Consider the following 19498-nt stretch of genomic DNA (forward strand, 5'->3'; position numbering starts at 1 on the left):
ATGAGGAGGGGGCCGATGTCTCCATTCCAGAGCTGAGGAAAGAGTGGAGAGTTTACAGAGTGTGCCAAGGTGCTCCGCCGGGCTGGAACCCAGGCTCCCTGAACCCAGGGATCCCCGGCCCGGAACTTAGACCTCATGCCTGTGCACAGTGGAGCCCAGGACCCAGATCCCAGGGTTGCCACCTCCCCACAGAGGACTGGGGCTGCCCTGTCCCACCCCCCACCTCCCTGCCCTGGGCGGTGCCCCCACAGCTGCTCGCTCACCGGCCCTCTGCTCTTTTCCAGCATGCATGGCCCCACGGGGCACTGCCCCCATCCCCGGGTCCTGCCCAACCTGGTGGCCGTGTGCCTGGCCGCCATCTACTCCTGCTATGAAGAGTTCATCAACAGGTCAGTGCCCTCGGCCTCAGGAGGGCCTGGGTGGGACACGCTCTGTCCAGGGATGGGGGTCTGTATACACCTGGCCGGCCGGGAGGGTGGAGTGGCTTCCACTGGAGCTGCCCCCAGTGCGTCTGCCAAACCCCCATGCTCCCTGGTGCCAGGGCCCAGACCCAGGCTATGACCGGAGAAGCTGACACTGAAGCTGTCGTGTTGGCTCGTCTTTAGGGACACATGTCTATCCTGAAGATTTCTCAGCCTCGGGCCTGTGTGACAGGAAGAGGGCGTGGCAGAGCCACTGTCCTGGGTCCCCCAGGGCTTGGGTGCGTCGGCTTGGCTTGTGAGGGAGCTAACCCCCTGAAGGCCGTGGGAGGGAGCCCGGGAGGCCCCTGAGCGCGCCCTCGGGGCCTCCCGGGAGACCATGAGACTTTCTCAGAGCCCTCCCACTGAGGGATGATGACGCCAGGGTGGGTAGTTACCAGCTCCCATTCTTCCCGGGTCGAGGTTGGCTCCTAGGATGCAGAGTGACATAGGTGCCATTAGTCATATGAACTTCGTATGGTGATCTCTGGGGCCATGAGGGAAGATATGACGTGCAGGGCGCAGGCGGCATCTGCAGCAGCAGCCGTGTCCAGTTGTTCATGCGGGGCACTGCGCAACTCCAAGAGGGCCAAGTCGTGTCCAGGCAGCACTAGAGCCGGGGCCGCCACAGGAATGTATTTCAGTCCTTAAAGAAGAGGCAGTGGAGCATCGCTGAAAGCCTGAGTGAACTGGGCAACATGCAGATGTCCTGCCGGTCATTCCTGAGTGCCTGTTTCACGCTCTACAGCAGCTTATGTTTTTTTTAAAAAAAAAAGAGGAGGAGGAGGTTGAGAGTAGTACACAGCCTGTACAGCCGTCCTCGGCTTCCCCATGTACACAGGTGGTCACGTGCCCTGGCCTCGCAGCTTGCGCCTCTGGAGCTGATGCGCATGCGTGTCAAACGCAGGCCACCCCAGGAAGTAGGAGGCGCATCAGGGATGTCACACACTCTCAGGCTCCTTTTGCTCCCGCAGCCTCTCCCTCCCCAGCTCACTCTGCAGACACCCAAGCTGGGACTCAGGTCTCTGGGCAGGAGCAGGAAACGGCACCTCCCAGAGTTTTCCCTCTGAGTCTCCACGGCTCTGCCTGGGTGCCCTGGAGCAGGGATTCCCTGACTCGGGATGCAGAATGGAATCTCTCTCCCAGATGCCCCCCAGGAGAAAGAACCAGAATTACAAACGAGGCACACTGTTGCACACAGAGGGACCTGAAGATGCCAGTGACCACCTTCATCCTTCTCTCATCCTTTCTCTTTTTTTTGTTTTTGGGTGGGGGCAGGTCTTATTGGCTGTGCCACACAGCATGCAGGGTCTTAGTTCTCTGACTGGAGATCGACCCAGGCCCCCTGCATTGGGTGTGTGGAGTCTTAACCACTCTCCCCACAAGATCCCCTGCCCTCCAACACTCATTTAGTGAGGATCCATGGGGTGCCAGGTGCTGACGGCACAAGAGTGAAGCAGCCGCCCCCCGAGTGGCTGGTGAAACGGTGGACGGAGGGGGCGGGGAGTGAGAAAGCGAGTGGCGAGGTTGGGGCTGTGATGAAAGGAGCCAGAGGCATCACTCACGTGGTCTACAACCCCGGGTGCACTTCAGTCACCCAAGAGGGCGCTACAAAGAAATAATCTGTCCAGGCGACTGTGAAGCAGGCGCTTAAGGACCACCAATAGACGACACGTGACCACTGGCCGGCCCACCTGCTCCGCCAGGCCTGGGTGCCTGCCGGTCCCCTGCCTGGGTCCTCCTGTCCTGCCTCCAGCCCCGCTGACAGCCTCCAGCCCCGCTGACAGTCTACAACCCCGGGTGCACTTCAGTCACCCAAGAGGGCGCTGAAGCCTGCATGAAGCTAAGCATAAAGTAAACCCTGGGACGCAGCTCCTCATCGCTGGGCTTCATCCATCGAGAGACAAGTACGAGGTTTATAGCAGCGTTGTTAGTCACAGCCCCAAACTGAGATCTGCCTCGAGCCCAGTGTCCTAGGGCAGACACGCGGATAAGCTGTGGTCTGTTCACACGGAGGAATACCGCAGGGCAGCGAGAAGGAACGAACCAGTGCACCCGGCAAGCCGGGGATTAATCTCCCAAACACAGTGTGAAACAGAAGAAGCTATAGAGTGTAAATCTTGTTCCTTAAAGTGCAAGAACAGGAAAACAAATCCAGGGTGATAGAGGCCAGAATAGTGGCTGCTGGCAGGTGGGGAGTTAGGCGTGAGACGAGCTTCTGGGCCTCAGAAAAGTTTCACGTCTTGACCATGGTCAGTGGTTCTCAGCTGGGGGGCAGCTTTGACCCCCAAGGCATATCTGGCAGCGTCTGGAGACATCTTGAGTTGCAGAAGGAGGGGTGCTGCTGAAAGAGTGGGTGGAGGTCAGGGATGCTGCTGAACTCACTGCCCTGCATGGGGCAGCCCCCTCGTCCTCCCAGGAATTACCTGAACTGTCTGGGAGCAAATATCAGGCATGTCCGCGTGGAGGAACCCTGGTCTGGTGGCTGTCTGTTACACCAGGGAACTTGTGACAGTCACAGAGCACTGCACCTGAGATCTGTGGACTCACCTGGACTGACATCACCCCAGGGGTGTGCTGGAGCCCTGGCATGTTCGGATCCCACAGTCAGGGATGGCACGTTGGCCGTTGAATCGGTCACGGTGGGAGTATTTATTCCAGGAAAATCAGCAGGCACTACCCCTCAGGGCTCCTATTTTCTGCAGAGTTGGTTGTGAGATATTTACCAACGTCCCACTGGTTATATCTTTAAAAGGAAAAGGAAAAAAGGGTGCCTGGGCCCCACCCACTGCAACTCTGATTTAGTTGGAATGCTCCTGGCATCAGGTTCTGTTTGGTGTTTTGTTTTTTTTTTAACACCTTAGGTAAATGGCGTGTGTGGCCAGAGCTGAGAACCCCTGCTCTAGGGGAAAGAGAGGAAGGGGTTCTGCGGAGCGGTGATGCTTAAACTGACACATCCTGGCTGTCAGCGGGGCTGGAGGCGGGACAGGAGGACCCAGGCAGGGGACCGGCAGGCACCCAGGCCTGGCGGAGCAGGTGGGCCGGCCAGTGGTCACGTGTCGTCTATTGGTGGTCCTTAAGCGCCTGCTTCACAGTCGCCTGGACAGATTATTTCAAATGCAGACTCCTGGATGCCGCATCTCTGGGCCCGGCCCGGGAATCTGCATTCTTGGCAAGCTCCAGGGGTGAGCTGCTTCAGGCGAAAGGCCCCTGCAGGGAAGGTAGTGAGGGAAACTGGCTGTGACCCGAGCAGAGAGAGGGACAGAGGCGGAAGATGAAGTTGGAAAGGAAGGCCGGGCCACGGAGGGACCTGCACTGCTGAGCGTCTCCCACCTTCCACGCCGAGCTGCTCCTGGGGTCCTCCTGCCAGGCCTGCTTACCTGACAGACCCCCAGGAGCGCTGGCGCTGCTGCTCAGGGACCACTCTTTGAGTGGCAGGGCTGTACCTGCCTTAGAGGTTTTCTTCTAAGGGCATTGTAGTCACCTGTGGGTTTTAAGTAGAGAAAGGACTTAATGTCCGTTTCTGGAATCCCCTCTCGCCACTGCTGCAGAGGCCAAGCGTGACCTTGGGCATACCATTAGGCAGTGGTTGCAACTCGGTGCCCAGGTTGGAGGCCTGGGGAGGGTGAAGCGGGCCCTGGTGCCCTCCCCAGCCCACACGGGCGGCTCCAACTCCCTACTCAAGACAGCCCCGCTTCGAGGCCCAAAGTAGCTTGGGTTCTGAGAGCCACCGTGAGCCCTTCCAGGAAGTCACGCCGCGGGCTGCAAGACCTTTCCTGGGCTCAGGTCCCCCCACCCTGCTGGTCAGTCCCTGGAAGATAGAGCCCCACGCCGTCCTCCGGGCCTGTCCGCGGCGCTCTCTGTGGGTACACAATGTCCTCATACACAAAAGAACAGACAAGCTGACCCAGGTTAGCGTAGCTCGCTGGAAAATCACCCAGTCTGAGCCAAACAGCCTTGAAAATCCACTCCTAAATCCCAGCAGAGGCGAAAGGGATGGAGCTGAGCCTTTGGGTAGCAAGTCGGCTCCGAGCCCCTGGAGTCAGCTAGTGCGCCCCCACCACGGACCACACACAGTGTTCCATGAGCCATAGAATTCTTGGACTTCAGCTCAAGGGTTTTGTTTTTTTCAGCAGCAAAGCTTAGAGTGTATTTATCAAACATCCTTGGTGGGCTCTGCTCAGACCTGGCTCATGGCATGTGCTAGACCATTTGGGCCCTCTGAATGCGGTGGGTGTGAGTTGTATGCCTGGCCCACGTGCACAAGGAGCGTGCACGTCTCTTTGGACACATAGCCACGTGCGTGTGGCCCATTTAGGGAGGGTTGGGACAAGCAGCTGTTTGTGGTCACATTGTTGTGCTCTGAGTCCCTGAGAGCAGCAGCCTCAACCTTGACAGCACACACAGGGAGCCCCAAACCTTACTGGTGTCCGGACTCCACCTCAGAGAGTCAAACCTAATGGGACCTCGGGATGTTTAGAAGTGCCCCAGGGGATACTGGTGTCCAACCAGGGGTGGAGAGCTCTGGTACAGGGGCAGGAAGGGTGAGAATGGCAGGTGGAGGAAATCAGGGAAGACTGCTTGGAGGAGGTGGACCTGCATAGGCTCATCCTGCATCTTAGAAGTGGAGGCAGCAGCCTGGTTTCACATCCCAGTCCCGCCTCCCCACTAACAAGCTGTGCCATCTAGGTAGTCATTTGACCTCTGGTAGCATCTTTTCTCATCTGTAATGTGGAGAGAGTAATTCCTCCTCTTCAGAGATATCTGAGAATGTCTGTGTGAAAGCGCTCGGCACCGTGCCAGCCCAGGGGCACCAACAAAGGACGCCCACTGCTGGAGTTCCCTTCATTCTGCAGTGCCACCTCGCAGTATTTGGAAGCACCCAGGGAGGGGGCATTTTACCTCCCCGATGCTCTGACGAGTCCTGCCGTAAAGAGGCCCAGCATGTCCCACTCACGTGTGACCTCAGGGATGCCACACCACCCTTTCCCAGCTAACACCTGTTAACCCTCTGCACACGCGTCATTCCTCTAGGTGGTGGAGAGGCTATTCTGGGCAGTTAGCCAAGAGTGGTGGGGTGCTGCAGATAGGAGTGACCTGCGGACCACAGGGGACCAGAATCTGAGGTTTGGGGTCCCTTGGAAGGGTGTTCTGCGGTGGAGAGCAGACGCTGAGCTTTCTCAGCCAGCAGGGATAGGGTGGCAGAGGCGGGGCTTGGGGCTTGTCCCGAGGACCTTAACCTTATGGCCTCAGCCGGAGGGGACAGTTAGACCACAGGAAGCAACTGGAAGCCAGATCGCTAGGAGGTCTCCAAGGTATGTCCAGAAGGCGTCTTGGTGGAGGTGAACGCCGAGTCAGTACTGAGCCTTACGGATCAGTAGAGAGGTCAGCATTCACTCATTCACAATCGTGTGTCAACCACCTGCTGCGTGTGGGGACGCCAGCATGTGCCCTAGTGACAGGCGGCCCAGTTCAGATGCCACCTCTGAACCTCCACCTCTCCTTGTCTGCAGGCCTTGAGCAGGCCTGTGTGCGCTCGCTGGTGGGTGGGAGCCGGCCCCCCACCCGATCTGGGGCTGCAGGAGGCACCGAGCAGGTGCAGCCCTGCCCGTGAGGTCCGGGACCCCCCCAGGGCCGCACTCACGGCCCTCCCCGCCTCTCCCGCAGCCGTGACAACTCCCCCAGCCTGAAGGAGATCCGGAACGGCTGCCAGCAGCCCTGCGACCGGAAGCCCACCTTACCTCTGCGCCTTCTGCACCCAAGCCCGGACCTGGTGTCTCAGGAAGCCACGCTGTCCGAGGCGCGGCTCAAGTCAGTGGTCGTGGCCTCCAGCGAGATCCACGTGGAGGTGGAGCCCGCCAGCACTGCCAAGCCGGCGCTGACGGCCAGCGCGGGCGACGACAACGAGCCCAACCTCATCGACTGCCTCATGGTCAGCCCCGCCTGCAGCACCATGAGCATCGAGCTGGGCCCGCAGGCCGACCGCACGCTCGGCTGCTACGTGGAGATCCTCAAGCTGCTGTGAGTGACCCCGCCGGCCAGGCGCCTGGGGTGGGGGGAGGGGCTCACAGCTGGGGGTGTGAGTTGAGTGTGCACACGCATGAGTGTGGGTGCACAGGATGCAGACATAGGGCGTGAGGGCACAGGTTTTGGGGGTGTTGGGAGTGCAGGCCAGGCTCTGTGTGTGCGTGTGTCAGGCATGGCACAAGCAGGATGTCCACACATGTGTCCATGAGTCTGAGAATCTGTGAGTGCACACGCCTGCCCAGGGTGCGCTGCAGTACGCGGTACCCGAGTGTGTCTGTGTGTGGACACCTCGGCGTGTTGTGTAAGGTGTGGGCTCATTCTGAGTTTGTGATTGCCCTCGTGTGCGTGTGAGTGCCTTTGGATGTATGAGGGCACGACAGCGTGTGAGTGGTTGCCTCCGTGTGTGTGACTGTCTGCATACACGAGCTGGATGTGGGATGGATGTGGATGCCTCTAAGAAGCCCATATGTGTGTTTCAAGTGCATGTACACAAGTGTGGTTGTGTCTGGGTGCTTGTGCTGCTTCTGTGCATGCGTAGCTCTTGAGTGCTCACGTGTGGGTGTGAACACTGTGCACAAGAGCTGGAGTATGTGTGTGTTTCTCTGTGTATGTGTGCAGAGGTGCCCATGAGCCAGCACGTGAGTGTATTGCGTGATCTATGCATGCTCCGTGTGCATGGTGTGTACGTGGTGTTGTGTCCCATAGCCTCATCCGGTGGGCAGGGAGGAGCGTGCTGTGCAGATGAGGGTCTGCGTGCCTGGCTGGTGGGAGGAGCCTTGGGCGGGAGCCAGGAGACGCGATCTGCTCTGGGTGGTGCTTCTGAGCTGGGTGCTCCGGGCCTGTGCATGCCCCTTCCTGAGCCTCGGCTGTGGGACTCTGAGGAGCCTGTGGTGTCTGTGAGGGTGAGCACGTGCATGCACGCACAGGCACACACACACCTACCTGTGCACACAGATACACACCTGTGCACACACATGCATGCACATATGCACACGTTAAGCAATGGCTTCTCGTGTTTGGAGGCAGCTGGATGCAGCCCCCTCAGACTCTTCCTCAGCCCTTGCTTTGGCCCCCTCAGCCCTTGCTTTGGCCCCTGAGAGGAGGCAGGACTCTCCCAGGGCTCAGCCCAGCTTGGCTCATAGTTCTGGCAGCCAAGGCCAGCCCAGAGTGCACGTGCATTTAGCAATGCCCAAAGCAAATCCCAGATTCTGCCCAGAGAGCACCCCCCAGAACGCATCTCAGTTTGAGGCTGAAGAACTGCCCACCTCCTCCCGGGGTGGCAGCCAGCCCTCCGAGGGACAGAGCAGCGCGGTCCCGCCTCCTCCTCTGGCTGGGCCCTGGTCTCCTCCCTGGACCCCTGAGTCCAACTGTTCTCTGCAGACACCTGGAGCTCCTGGGCCTTGTGGTGGCCTGGGCCCTGACCCATATTTCTCATTAAGCACTAAGGGTTTGAGTTTCATCACACAGTTGACACTCATTTTTTTTTTTCCCTTCTTTGTAAACACATTCATGAATGAAGACTCTGTTCTTCCTAATCTGCTTCCAGACCTCCTGCCTGCCCACACCGCCCAGCTGCCAGGTCGTGGGTGGGGGTTGGGGGGCCCACCGGGCAGTGTTCCTGACCGCCACTCGGAGCAGCCCCTCCCGCCGAGTTCGGGGGTCTCCACGAAGCAGGGTGCACACTTCCTGAGGCCCTTTTCCCCATGGGGGTGCTCAGAGCACAGTTTGGGCCTGATTACTTCTCCTGGCCGCTCTCCTCTGCTAACTCTGCCGCCTGCTTGAGTCCCTGGCCCACCAGAAGGCCTCACATCTGTCAAATCCGCAAAACCTCCAAAGCATGATCCGCTGGAAGAAGCACACACTCAGAGTCAGGCTGTTGGGTTCAGGGGCTGGGGATGTCCGTGTCAACTTGGGACCGGGGGCTGGTTACACGCCCTCTCTGCGTCATAGCTGCCTCCAAGCAGAGAAGGCCCGGGTACAGCACAGAGCAAGCACCCCCCAGGCACAAGTACCGGGCAGATGGGGGTTACTGTACTTTCAGTAAGAACAACAACTGTATTTCCTCTATTTTAAGGTACTGTTGGGACTGAGACACATCATCTATTTAATAACAGCACTTAGGGGGAAAAAATTATGGGATTCAGTGCAGACTCAGTTTGCAAGAAACGTGCATCTGAGAATTGAGGAAGTGCTGCCATAGGACTTAGTCTGCTGTGTTCTCGGGGCCTCGGTTTTCTCATCTGTGAAGTGGGTGTTTTCCTCAGAGAGAAGAATTTAGGACTTGGTGAGAGTGGACTGCTGTGATCAATAGGACGGCTCACTAGATGAGAGTCGTGTGTAGACAATGAAAGAACAGAGGCTCTCGTGTGAAATTGAGGGGTCTTTCCAGCACATTGTGGGGTCCAGAGAAGCCCTGCCCAGAGCCAGGGCCCAGCCTGGCAGACCGCATCCACAAGGAGCAGGCGCCTCTCTGTCCTGAGAGAGTGGGCGAGAGTCCCGGTTAGTGGCCTGCCCACCGGAATGCCTGCAAACCGTTCGAGTCTGACACCTTCAGAAAGGAACATAGGCCACAATCAGCTCCCCGGAGACTCTTGCAAAGGAAGAGCCCAGCACAGGTCAGGGCTGACACTGAAATCATGGTGTGAGGGCCAGGCTGGGTAGGACGATGGGAAGAACATGCACTTGGGAGTCAGACAGACAAGCTTTGGCCTCTAGTCATCTGGAGTCCAGCTCTTAGCCTGCTGGGCACGTATGTGCAGTTCACACATTCATGTACCCATCTCTCCATGCATTCTTTCATCAAACACTGACTGCACGCCCAGAGGGGCGGGTTCTGTGCTAAATGCCAGGGCCCCTTTGCTCGAAGCCTCTGCATCCCAGTAGTGCCAAGTGCTGAAAGCAGTGGCATCGCCCAGTGGGGTGGAGCGTGGGAATCTCTAGGCACAAGTGCCGCGGCAGGCCGAGGGATGTCCTTCTGTCCAGGAAGAGAAAAGCTGCCGTCACGAGGGCTAGATGGGCATGTTGGCCATTTTCTCATCAGCTCGAATCTGTCTGCCTGCTTGTTACTTTTGCAAACACCTGGATTTTGAAAGAGGCCTCAATGGGCTAGGGTCAGCTGGAAGATGCCTCACCCTTCTGGGGCCCGTAGGGAAAATGCAGATGGACTTGGGGTTGTTCTAGTGACCAAGAAACATACTCGTGACCAGAATGTAAAAGGCAGGTGCTGGGGACATGGCCCAGGACAGCCCTGCTCGGTGAAGAACTTGCTCGGCCAGACGTGTCGGACGGCACAGCTCTGCAGAGGGGAAACATCAAGGGTTTGGTGCAAGGAAGCGGGGAGACTGGAGACCCTGGCAGATAAGAATGGCTGAAATAGCCTCCGGCAGGCTGAGAGATGGAGAGAGGGGCTGTTATAGGTGAGGGGCCAGGATGAAGCCACAGAGTCTGATGAGGCTCTGGGGTGCGGTGGACTAGAACCCAGCCAGCATCCTCTGTCCTCACGAGGGTCCCCGGGCCCCAGACGCGACCACTACCAGCTCACCCTCTACCAGCCGCTGTCCGCCCAGTGGGACTCAGGATCGCGAGCTGGGTTCCCTGTGGGGCAGGGGTGGAAGGACCACCTCCTTGGTTGCACATCAGTCCACATCTAACTGATGAGATGCATTAGGACTCTGAGTCTGCCTCTCCGGGCCTTGGTTTCCCAGTTGTGAACTAAGGATGGTCCTCCTGGTCAGTGCGTTCCGGCCCCCAGGGCTGCCTTGAGCGTTCAGTGAATTCCTGCGTGCCTCGTGTCCGCCACAGCACCTAGCACCTGCGGGCTTGTGGTGAGGATGGGTACCTGGTCCCCACAGTCAGCGTCTCTGCACGTGGGCCTCTGGCGAGGGTTTTAGATGTTGCTGGCAGAGCAGCAGAAACTCACATCTGTACGTGTGTGCGCAGTGTACGTGTTCGAGTAGGTGGACCCATCTGTTTGGAACCTTGCAGATACAAATTCCTGGGGCACGTGGCCGCTCAGTAGAGTCCAGACGCTCCCTGGTGCACCCGAGAACCCTGGATCCGCCTGCAACCCGGGAAGGTCCCCAGCGGGGTGACGGGGCCAAGAACGGGGCTTTGCCCAGGTTGCCGGCCGCAGAGATAATGGCCACTCGTTTCTCACTGTGGATTTTAATCCCTGGGCCAGCTGGTTGGCCTGTTGAGGGAGCAGATGGTTGTGCGTGTGACGGCAGGAGCAGGGCAGGGCGAGCTCCCCTGCCACACCCTCCTGGCACCCTGGTCTGCCTCACCCCAGGTGCCCTGCTCACGGTCCTCCAGGAAGGCCGTGGACCTCCCGCCGGTCCCCCAGGCTTCGCTCTGCCCTAGTTCACCACCCCCCCAACCCTGGAGCCCCTTTGAGGACCCCACCTCCACCTCAGGGAGCCACCCTGCAGGGTGTGGCTGCAAGGGACCCGGGTTCGGGTCAGACGCTGCGTGCAGGCTGCCGTCAGGACCAGGCCTGCCTGACCCAGACCCATGTGCTTCTGAGAGGCTCGTGTGGCCCCAGCATCTCTGGTTGGGGTGTCTCCCCAGGCACCTCATCCGGGGACGGCACAGAGCCCCAGTTTCATGGCACCGGTCGAGCTGGGCCGCAGATCTGCCCAAGTGCACTGTCTCCTGCCAGGTCAGGGCGGTTGCCCACACCCTCAGAGCTACCCTGCCCTCACTTCCTGCGTCCCCCGCCTCCCCGGCCCAGCTTGACCCCGGTGTTACCCACCCGCAATCTACCCGCGCCCGCGAAAGGAAGTCCTTGGTCACGTCGGCGCTGAACCCCTCGTGGAGCGGCGCGGGGCCGGAGGCCTGGGTCTGATTCAAGTGCAGCTTCTCCCTCGTCAGCTCCGTGACCTTCAGCAGGCGTCCTGGCCTCTCTGGGCCTGTCTCGCCTCCGTAAGCAGGGGTTAGGGGAGTCCGTGCATGCTGTTTGGCCCCCAGGGCGCACCAGAGGCCTTGAGGATGTTTAAGGGCCCCTGTTCCACCCTCGCCCCCCTCCCTGAGCCTGGGGAGGCCTGGCTGTCCTGTGCTTCCTGGGCTGGGCTCAGTCCTCCCAGTCTGACTGGCAGCTCTCCCTGCCCCCCAACAGGCCGGCCTGGCCTGCCAGCCTGGAGGCCGGCCCTGCTCTCAGGGTGCTCGCGACAGGCGCCCTGCTGACCACGGGGTCCCACCCCATCCCATGGGCCTGGCCAGGCCCCGGCTTGCGCACCCGGCCTCGGCCCGACACTGCCACTGGAGCCTCCAGACTGGTCACACTGGGCGTTTGGAGCAGGTCCAGGAGCCGGCCACAGACTTGGAGCTGGGCAGGACTGCGGCCAGGAAGGACAAGGCCCTCCCCCTCGTCCTTCACCCCTGGTTCTCCTCCTGGTCCTGCCTGAGCTGCCGTGCTGGGCTGGGCACCCGCTTCCACCCAGACCCCAGCCCAGCTGCCCACTTGGCACCAGGTGACGCATGCTGTTCACCAAGCAGTGGTGTGACGTCCCCTTCCGTTCAGGAGTGAGCCCCGGGCCAGGCAGATCCCACCCGGGAGCCCGGCAGGCACCCACAGTCCCGGCCCGACCCCGGCCTGGGCCTCTGACACCCACTCTGGTTTGTGGTTATTGTTCAGCTGCCCTGTCGTGTCCGACTCTTTGCGACCCCATGGACTGCAGCACGCCCAGCCTCCCTGTCCCTCACTATCTCTTGGAGCTTGCCCAAGTCCGTGTCCACTCTGATTATGGAGGATTTAAACATTGCTTAGAATTTTCTGTATTAGCAGCCTTTCCACACTGAGCATTTTTTGTCATCTTTCTTAAACCACAAGAAAAACTAGTACGTGCCCCTTTTTGAGAACGGGAATGGGCCTGCCTCTGCAGATGGAAACAGTGGGCCGGACCACGGACTCAGGAGCCAGGCTCCCGAGTCACAGTGACCATGTGACCTTGGGCCTGTGCTCACCGAGACTCAGTCTTCTTGGCTTTAGAATGATGAGCTTACCGGGTACCCTGGAGGAACGCAGGTCTGATCCACACATGTGCCTGGAATAGCCTCTGGCTTGTGACGGGTGCTGTCTACAGCGTTTGCACCGATTATTCTTAAATTTGTCTAGAAACCATGAGTGAGTCAGTGACATGTGGGGGCGGGGGGATGGGTTCAGAGGGAGACGAGGCACCTACCGAAATCGGCGACGGCAGGTCTGAGGTCAGAGGGGTTTCCACGTCCTGACAGGGGTTCCCTTAGCCCAGCACCCCCCGCCCCGGGCAGTGGACACCCAGTCTTGCCACTGGAGTCTGAGGGCCTGGCTGGGTATCCTCGCTCCCAGTCTCCCGGCTGCCTGAACTCGGCCGGGTGGGGAGGCATTCCAGGCCTCACTTCCTCACCTAGAGGGCAGGTGTGGTCCTCCCGTCCTCAGGAGCCTGTCCTGGGGACTCAGAGAGCCAGGCTGTGCCCAGCACACGGCCTGGTAAAGGGCTCAGTAGACCTCAGCTGGGCCCACCCCAAGGACGTATCTCAGGCTCACGAGCCTTTCTGGGAATCCTTTCCCGTGCGTCCAGGGCTTGCGTTTTCCCTCAGCTCACTCCAGCGTGTGCGTGGGACCCAGGCTGCCCCACTATCGCCGCTTTGTGTGGAGGAAGGAGGGCTGGGAGCACTTCCCGACCCGGGGCTTATCTAAACCGTGCTGGGTGAAAAGATCTTCCTCCTTTTTTGGGAATAAAGTACAGGCAGACACGTGGCATATAAACAGATACTGTATGCTGAGAACACAGTTAGGGGAAGTGTTGAGAAAGTCCCTTGGGGCGGGGAACAGGAAGGCCTGGCTCCTGGAAAGAAGGTTGAGAAACTGAATTCTGGGAATTCCCAGGGGTAGGATCTGCGCTACCCCTGCCAGAGGCCCAGGTTCAACCCCTGGTTGGGGAAGTAAGATCCCACAAGCTGCGGGGTACAGCAAAAAACACCCCAAAACAAAAAACCATCGAACTCTATACACAACCGAGTCCTGGGGCCATAGGACCAAGAGCTAGGTCTGGGGCCTGGGGCCACCCTCTGCTTAGGCCAGGCTCTCACAGAGACCTGGGGGCTAAGAAACAACAAAAGTGCATTTTCTCTCATTTCCGGAGGGGCTGGCACTCTGGAATCAAGGTGTGGCTACTGTTGGTTTTGCCTGAGGCCACTCTGCTTGGCTGGGAGGTGGTCACCCCTCTTTGTGTATCTGTGTCCCGAGCTCTGCCTATGGGGACACTGGTCGGGTTGAATCGGGGCCCGCCCCAGTGATCCCAGTTTACCTTGCTCTCATCTTTGAAGGCCCCACCTGTGTAAAGCTACTGAGGCCTCGGGGTTAGGCCTTCAACGTGTGAATCTGCGGGGGCACGTTCCAGCCCACAGCTGAATGGTGGTCTGGGAGCTGGGTGCAGCAGCTGGGACGTGGAGTCCGGGAGCTGGGGGGCTGGCCCCTTCGGTGGCCGTGGCCAAGTCTCTGGACAGGCTTGACAGGCCCCGCTGCCACATTGCAGATGGCACGTGCTTGTCCCTCAGGGTCCCTGGGAGCCAAGGTGACCGAGAAGAGTCAGAGCCATTGTGGTCCCTGCCTGACTCTCGCCCCATCTCTGACCCTCAGTGATGACGCACCGTTAACCTCCCCGGGTCCAGACCAGACCTGACCGTCACCCCTTCTCTTTCCAGGTCAGACTATGATGACTGGAGACCATCTCTGGCCAGCCTGCTTCAACCCATTCCATTCCCCAAAGAGTAAGTCCCCCACACGTCCCTGGAAACCTTTGGCCTAAGAGAACAACCTTCGTCGTCCACCCTGGCCTTAGTGGGGGGACTGGTCAGGTCATGGGACGCACCTGGGGACACCACAGATGACAAAGGGAGGTGGAAGTGTTGGTCCTCGGCCGTGGGACTCCAGGAATGTTCACATCCCCACCCCGAAGAATGGGGACACCACCTCATTGCATGGTTGGATGGCTTCACTGGGCCACGAATACAAAGCTCTCTGCACTGGCCTTCAGGCAGTCAAGTTAGCGTTGCTTACAGAGCATCAGATGGAGCTGGGCGCCTGCCCGTCCTGTCTCTGAGGACCAGAGTGAAGATAACGCGAGTGGGACCACTCCGTCTGGGGTACAGCCAGATGCTGAACGCTCCCTTGTTATCCCCATGACGGTGATCTCGCTCCACAGTGAGCTGGGCCAGAAATGGACCCTTCAGTCTCTCTGGATGGTCCTCATCCTGATATTGAATTTATCTTGGGGAAGAGGGAGAAAGCTGTCTGATGGATAATGGCCCGAGGGGAAGGCTCTGTCTCCATCAGATCAGATCAGTCGCTCAGTCGTGTCCGACTCTTTGCGACCCCATGAATCGCAGCACGCCAGGCCTCCCTGTCCATCACCAACTCCCAGAGTTCACCCAGACTCACGTCCATCGAGTCAGTGATGCCATCCAGCCATCTCATCCTCTGTCATCCCCTTCTCCTCCTGCCCCCAATCCCTCCCAGCATCAGTCTTTTCCAGTGAGTCAACTCTTTGCATGAGGTGGCCAAAGTACTGGAGTTTCAGCTTCAGCATCATTCCTTCCAAAGAAATCCCAGGGCTGATCTCCTTCAGAATGGACAGGTTGGATCTCCTTGCAGTCCAAGGGACTCTCAAGAGTCTTCTCCAACACCACAGTTCAAAAGCATCAATTCTTCGGTGCTCAGCCTTCTTCACAGTCCAACTCTCACATCCATACATGACCACTGGAACAACCGTAGCCTTGACTCTACGAACCTTTGTTGGCAAAGTAATGTCTCTGCTTTTGAATATGCTATCTAGGTTGGTCATAACTTTCCTTCCAAGGAGTAAGCGTCTTTTAATTTCATGGCTGCAGTCACCATCTGCAGTGATTTTGGAGCCCGGAAAAATAAAGTCTGACACTGTTTCCACTGTTTCCCCATCTGTTTCCCATGAAGTGATGGGACCAGATGCCATGATCTTCGTTTTCGAATGTTGAGCTTTAAGCCAGCTTTTTCACTCTGCACTTTCACTTTCCTCAAGAGGCTTTTGAGTTCCTCTTCACTTTCTGCCATAAGGGTGGTGTCATCTGCATATCTGAGGTTATTGATATTTCTCCCGGCAGTCTTGATTCCAGCTTGTGTTTCTTCCAGTCCAGCTTCTCATGATGTACTCTGCATATAAGTTAAATAAGCAGGGTGACAATATACAGCCTTGACGAACTCCTTTTCCTATTTGGAACCAGTCTGTTGTTCCATGTCCAGTTCTAACTGTTGCTTCCTGACCTGCATACAGATTTCTCAAGAGGCAGATCAGGTGTTCTGGTATTCCCATCTCTTTCAGAATTTTCCACAGTTGATTGTGATCCACACAGTCAAAGGCTTTGGCATAGTCAATAAAGCAGAAATAGATGTTTTTCTGGAACTTTCTTGCTTTTTCCATGATCCAGCGGATGTTGGCAATTTGACCTCTGGTTCCTCTGCCTTTTCTAAAACCAGCTTGAACATCAGGAAGTTCACGGTTCACGTATTGCTGAAGCCTGGCTTGGAGAATTTTGAGCCTTACTTTATTAGCATGTGAGATGAGTGCAATTGTGTGATAGTTTGAGCATTCTTTGGCATTGCCTTTCTTTGGGATTGGAATGAAAACTGACCTTTTCCAGTCCTGTGGCCACTGCTCAGTTTTCCAAATTTGCTGGCATATTGAGTGCAGCACTTTCACAGCATCATCTTTCAGGATTTGGAATAGTTCAACTGGAATTCCGTCACCTCCACTAGCTTTGTTCGTAGTGATGCTTTCTAAGGCCCAGTTGACTTCACATTCCAGGATGTCTGGCTCTAGGTCAGTGATCACACCATCGTGATTATCTGGGTTGTGAAGATCTTTTTTGTACAGTTCTGTGTATTCTTGCCATCTCTTCTTAATATCTTCTGCTTCTGTTAGGTCCATCCATACCATTTCTGTCCTTTATTGAGCTCATCTTTGCATGAAATGTTCCTTTGGTATATCTGATTTTCTTGAAGAGATCCCTAGTCTTTCCCATTCTGTTGTTTTCCTCTATTTCTTTGCATTGATCGCTGAAGAAGGCTTTCTTATCTCTTCTTGCTATTCTTTGGAACTCTGCATTCAGATGTTTATATCTTTCCTTTTCTCCTTTGCTTTTCGCTTCTCCTTTTCACAGCTATTTGTAAGGCCTCCCCAGACAGCCATTTTGCTTTTTTGCATTTCTTTTCTATGGGAATGGTCTTGATCCCTGTCTCCTGTACAATGTCACGAACCTCATTCCATAGTTCATCAGGCACTCTATCTATCAGATCTAGGCCCTTAAATCTATTTCTCACTTCCACTGTATAATCCTAAGGGATTTGATTTAGGTCATACCTGAATGGTCTAGTGGTTTTCCCTACTTTCTTCAATTTAAGCCTGCATTTGGCAATAAGGAGTTCATGGTCTGAGCCACAGTCAGCTCCTGGTCTTGTTTTTGCTGACTGTATAGAGCTTCTCCATCTTTGGCTGCAAAGAATGTAGTCAATCTGATTTCGGTGTTGACCATCTGGTGATGTCCATGTATAGAGTCTTCTCGTGTGTTGTTGGAAGAGGGTGTTTGTTATGACCAGTGCGTTCTGTTGGCAAAACTCTATTAGCCTTTGCCCTGCTTCATTCTTCACTGCAAGGCCAAATTTGCCTGTTACTCCAGGTGTTTCTTGACTTCCTACTTTTGCATTCCAGTCCCCTATAATGAAAAGGGCATCTTTTTTGGGTGTTAGTTCTAAAAGGTCTTGTAGGTCTTCTTAGAACCGTTCAACTTCAGCTTCTTCAGCGTTACTGGTTGGGGCATAGGCTTGGATTACTGTGATATTGAATGGTTTGCCTTGGAAATGAACAGAGATTATTCTGTCGTTTTTGAGGTTGCATCCAAGTACTGCATTTCGGACTCTTTTGTTGACCATGGTGGCCACTCCATTTCTTCTGTGGGATTCCTGCCCAAAGTAGTAGATACAATGGTCATCTGAGTTAAATTCACCCATTCCAGTCCATTTCAGTTCGCTGACTCCTAGAATGTTGACATTCACTCTTGCCATCTCTTGTTTGACCACTTCCAATTTGCCTTGATTCATGGACCTGACATTCCAGGTTCCTATGCAATATTGCTCTTTGCAGCATCAGACCTTTCTTCTATCACCAGTCACATCCACAGCTGGGTATTGTTTTTGCTTTGGCTCCATCCCTTCATTCTTTCTGGAGTTATTTCTCCACTGATCTCCAGTAGCATATTGGGCACCTACCTACCTGGGGAGTTTCTCTTTCAGTATCCTATCATTTTGCCTTTTCATACTGTTCATGGGGTTCTCAAGGCAAGAATACTGAAGTGGTTTGCCATTCCTGTCTCCAGTGGGCCACATTCTGTCAAATCTCTCCACCATGACCCGCCCGTCTTGGGTGGCCCCACGGGCATGGCTTAGTTTCATTGAGTTAGACAAGGCTGTGGTCCTAGTGTGATTAAATTGACTAGTTTTCTGTGAGTATGGTTTCAGTGTGTTTGTCCTCTGATGCCCTCTTGCAACACCTACCGTCTTACTTGGGTTTCTCTTACCTTGGGCGTGGGGTATCTCTTCACGGCTGCTCCAGCAAAGCGCAGCCATTGCTCCTTACCTTGGACGAGGGTAACCAGGGCCTAAAATGCCTGCAGGCCTCTGTTTTGATAGATGCGAAGCAGCGGGCCCCGGGAGGCCACCACGAGCCCTCTGCGGAGCCTATTAACGAGACCATGTTTATGAAATGCGGCCCTCCAAGGGGACATTACCCTCGGTAATTGCCCCATTTGCCGGCCTGGCTGGTCCCTGCAGCCCCCAGGACGTGAGACCGGAGAAATCCGACTCCCAAGGGCAGTGGCATCATTGGCGGCAGCCCTGGCCCCACAGCCCGGGGGACGCACCTGACAATGATCCATGATGCAACTCTGCCCCAGGAACGGTCCCCGACCGCCGCTCTGATGCGAGCCGGCAATTAGCGCGGCCGCGCCTCAGCGGTGGAGCGATTAACAAACACACCTGGGTCCCTGGTGCCCACGTGCAGACACGCTCACGTGCACCCCGCTGAACGCCGCTCCTGTTCACCGGGGCGGGCCCGGGGCTCAGCCTGTTCCCGTCCTCACCATGTCCTGTCGAGTCGGGACACAGTGTCCGTGTTGCCTGCTCAACTTCCTGTTCGTGCCTGGAACCAGGCCTGCCATCCCCAGAGGCAGGCCTGCGGGCCACTGTGCTGTCGTCGCGAGCACCCTGCTCACTGCACTCTTCCCCTTGTTTCTATTCCAGAGCTCTCGCCCACGAGAAGTTCACCAAGTGAGTATTCGGGCAACACCCGTTACCCTCTTCCAGTATGCACATCCCCTGTGCTACAAGGCATCCCCCAGCGACCAGCCGTCCTTCCGGCCAGTCCTCCGCACGTTCATCCGGGGAGGCGAGGATGGTGCCCCTTGGAAGTTCTCCCAAGACATGTGTCCCTCAAGGCCCGCCCGGGCATCTCCTGATCCTGCCAGCTGAGCTGGCACCCCATCCCATCCTCAGCCTCCCCATCCCGGTCCACCCCAGCCAGGACCCCGGGCGCGACTCTGTCCCCACCCCGTCTCTTTCAGGGAACTGAAGTACGTGATTCAGAGGTTCGCCGAAGACCCTCGACAAGAGGTGAGGCCGCCCCGTCCCTGGCAGGCACGCTGTCCCACCTGCAGCAGGGCACCCATGGCTCTGCTGGCACCTCCCTGACCCCCTCGGGCATCCCGACAGTTCACACGGGCCCCCTCCCCTGCCTTTGCTCAGACACAGCCCCCGCCCCGCGTGTCTGAGCCCAGCCCGTGATGCCAGCGTTCTACTGTAAACGCAGGCTCACCAGAGGTATTTCCTAAGGCGGTTTCTCCTTGGAGCATAGGCCTCGCTTTAGAGCCAGGCCGGCACCAGGACTTCTAACTGCATTTGAGATCATGGCACATCCTCTCTGCTGTTCTGAGAGCAGCGGGCCAGGGAT

At 57.0% G+C, this 19498-nt stretch overlaps 1 protein-coding gene across 2 annotated transcripts in view; it reads left to right on the forward strand.

The window, feature by feature from the left end:
• Positions 1 to 19498, forward strand: part of CMIP (c-Maf inducing protein) — a 211742-nt gene that overhangs the window by 180887 nt on the left and 11357 nt on the right. For both annotated transcript variants that reach the window (XM_055553846.1, XM_055553845.1), the window contains 5 exons: positions 285 to 389; positions 6126 to 6479; positions 14169 to 14234; positions 18793 to 18819; positions 19113 to 19161. In XM_055553846.1, the coding sequence (XP_055409821.1) occupies positions 285 to 389; positions 6126 to 6479; positions 14169 to 14234; positions 18793 to 18819; positions 19113 to 19161 (601 nt within the window). The remainder of the gene's footprint in view (positions 1 to 284; positions 390 to 6125; positions 6480 to 14168; positions 14235 to 18792; positions 18820 to 19112; positions 19162 to 19498) is intronic.

This window comes from Bubalus kerabau, chromosome 17 (assembly GCF_029407905.1).
Source record: "Bubalus kerabau isolate K-KA32 ecotype Philippines breed swamp buffalo chromosome 17, PCC_UOA_SB_1v2, whole genome shotgun sequence".
Classification (NCBI taxonomy): Eukaryota; Metazoa; Chordata; class Mammalia; order Artiodactyla; family Bovidae; genus Bubalus; species Bubalus kerabau.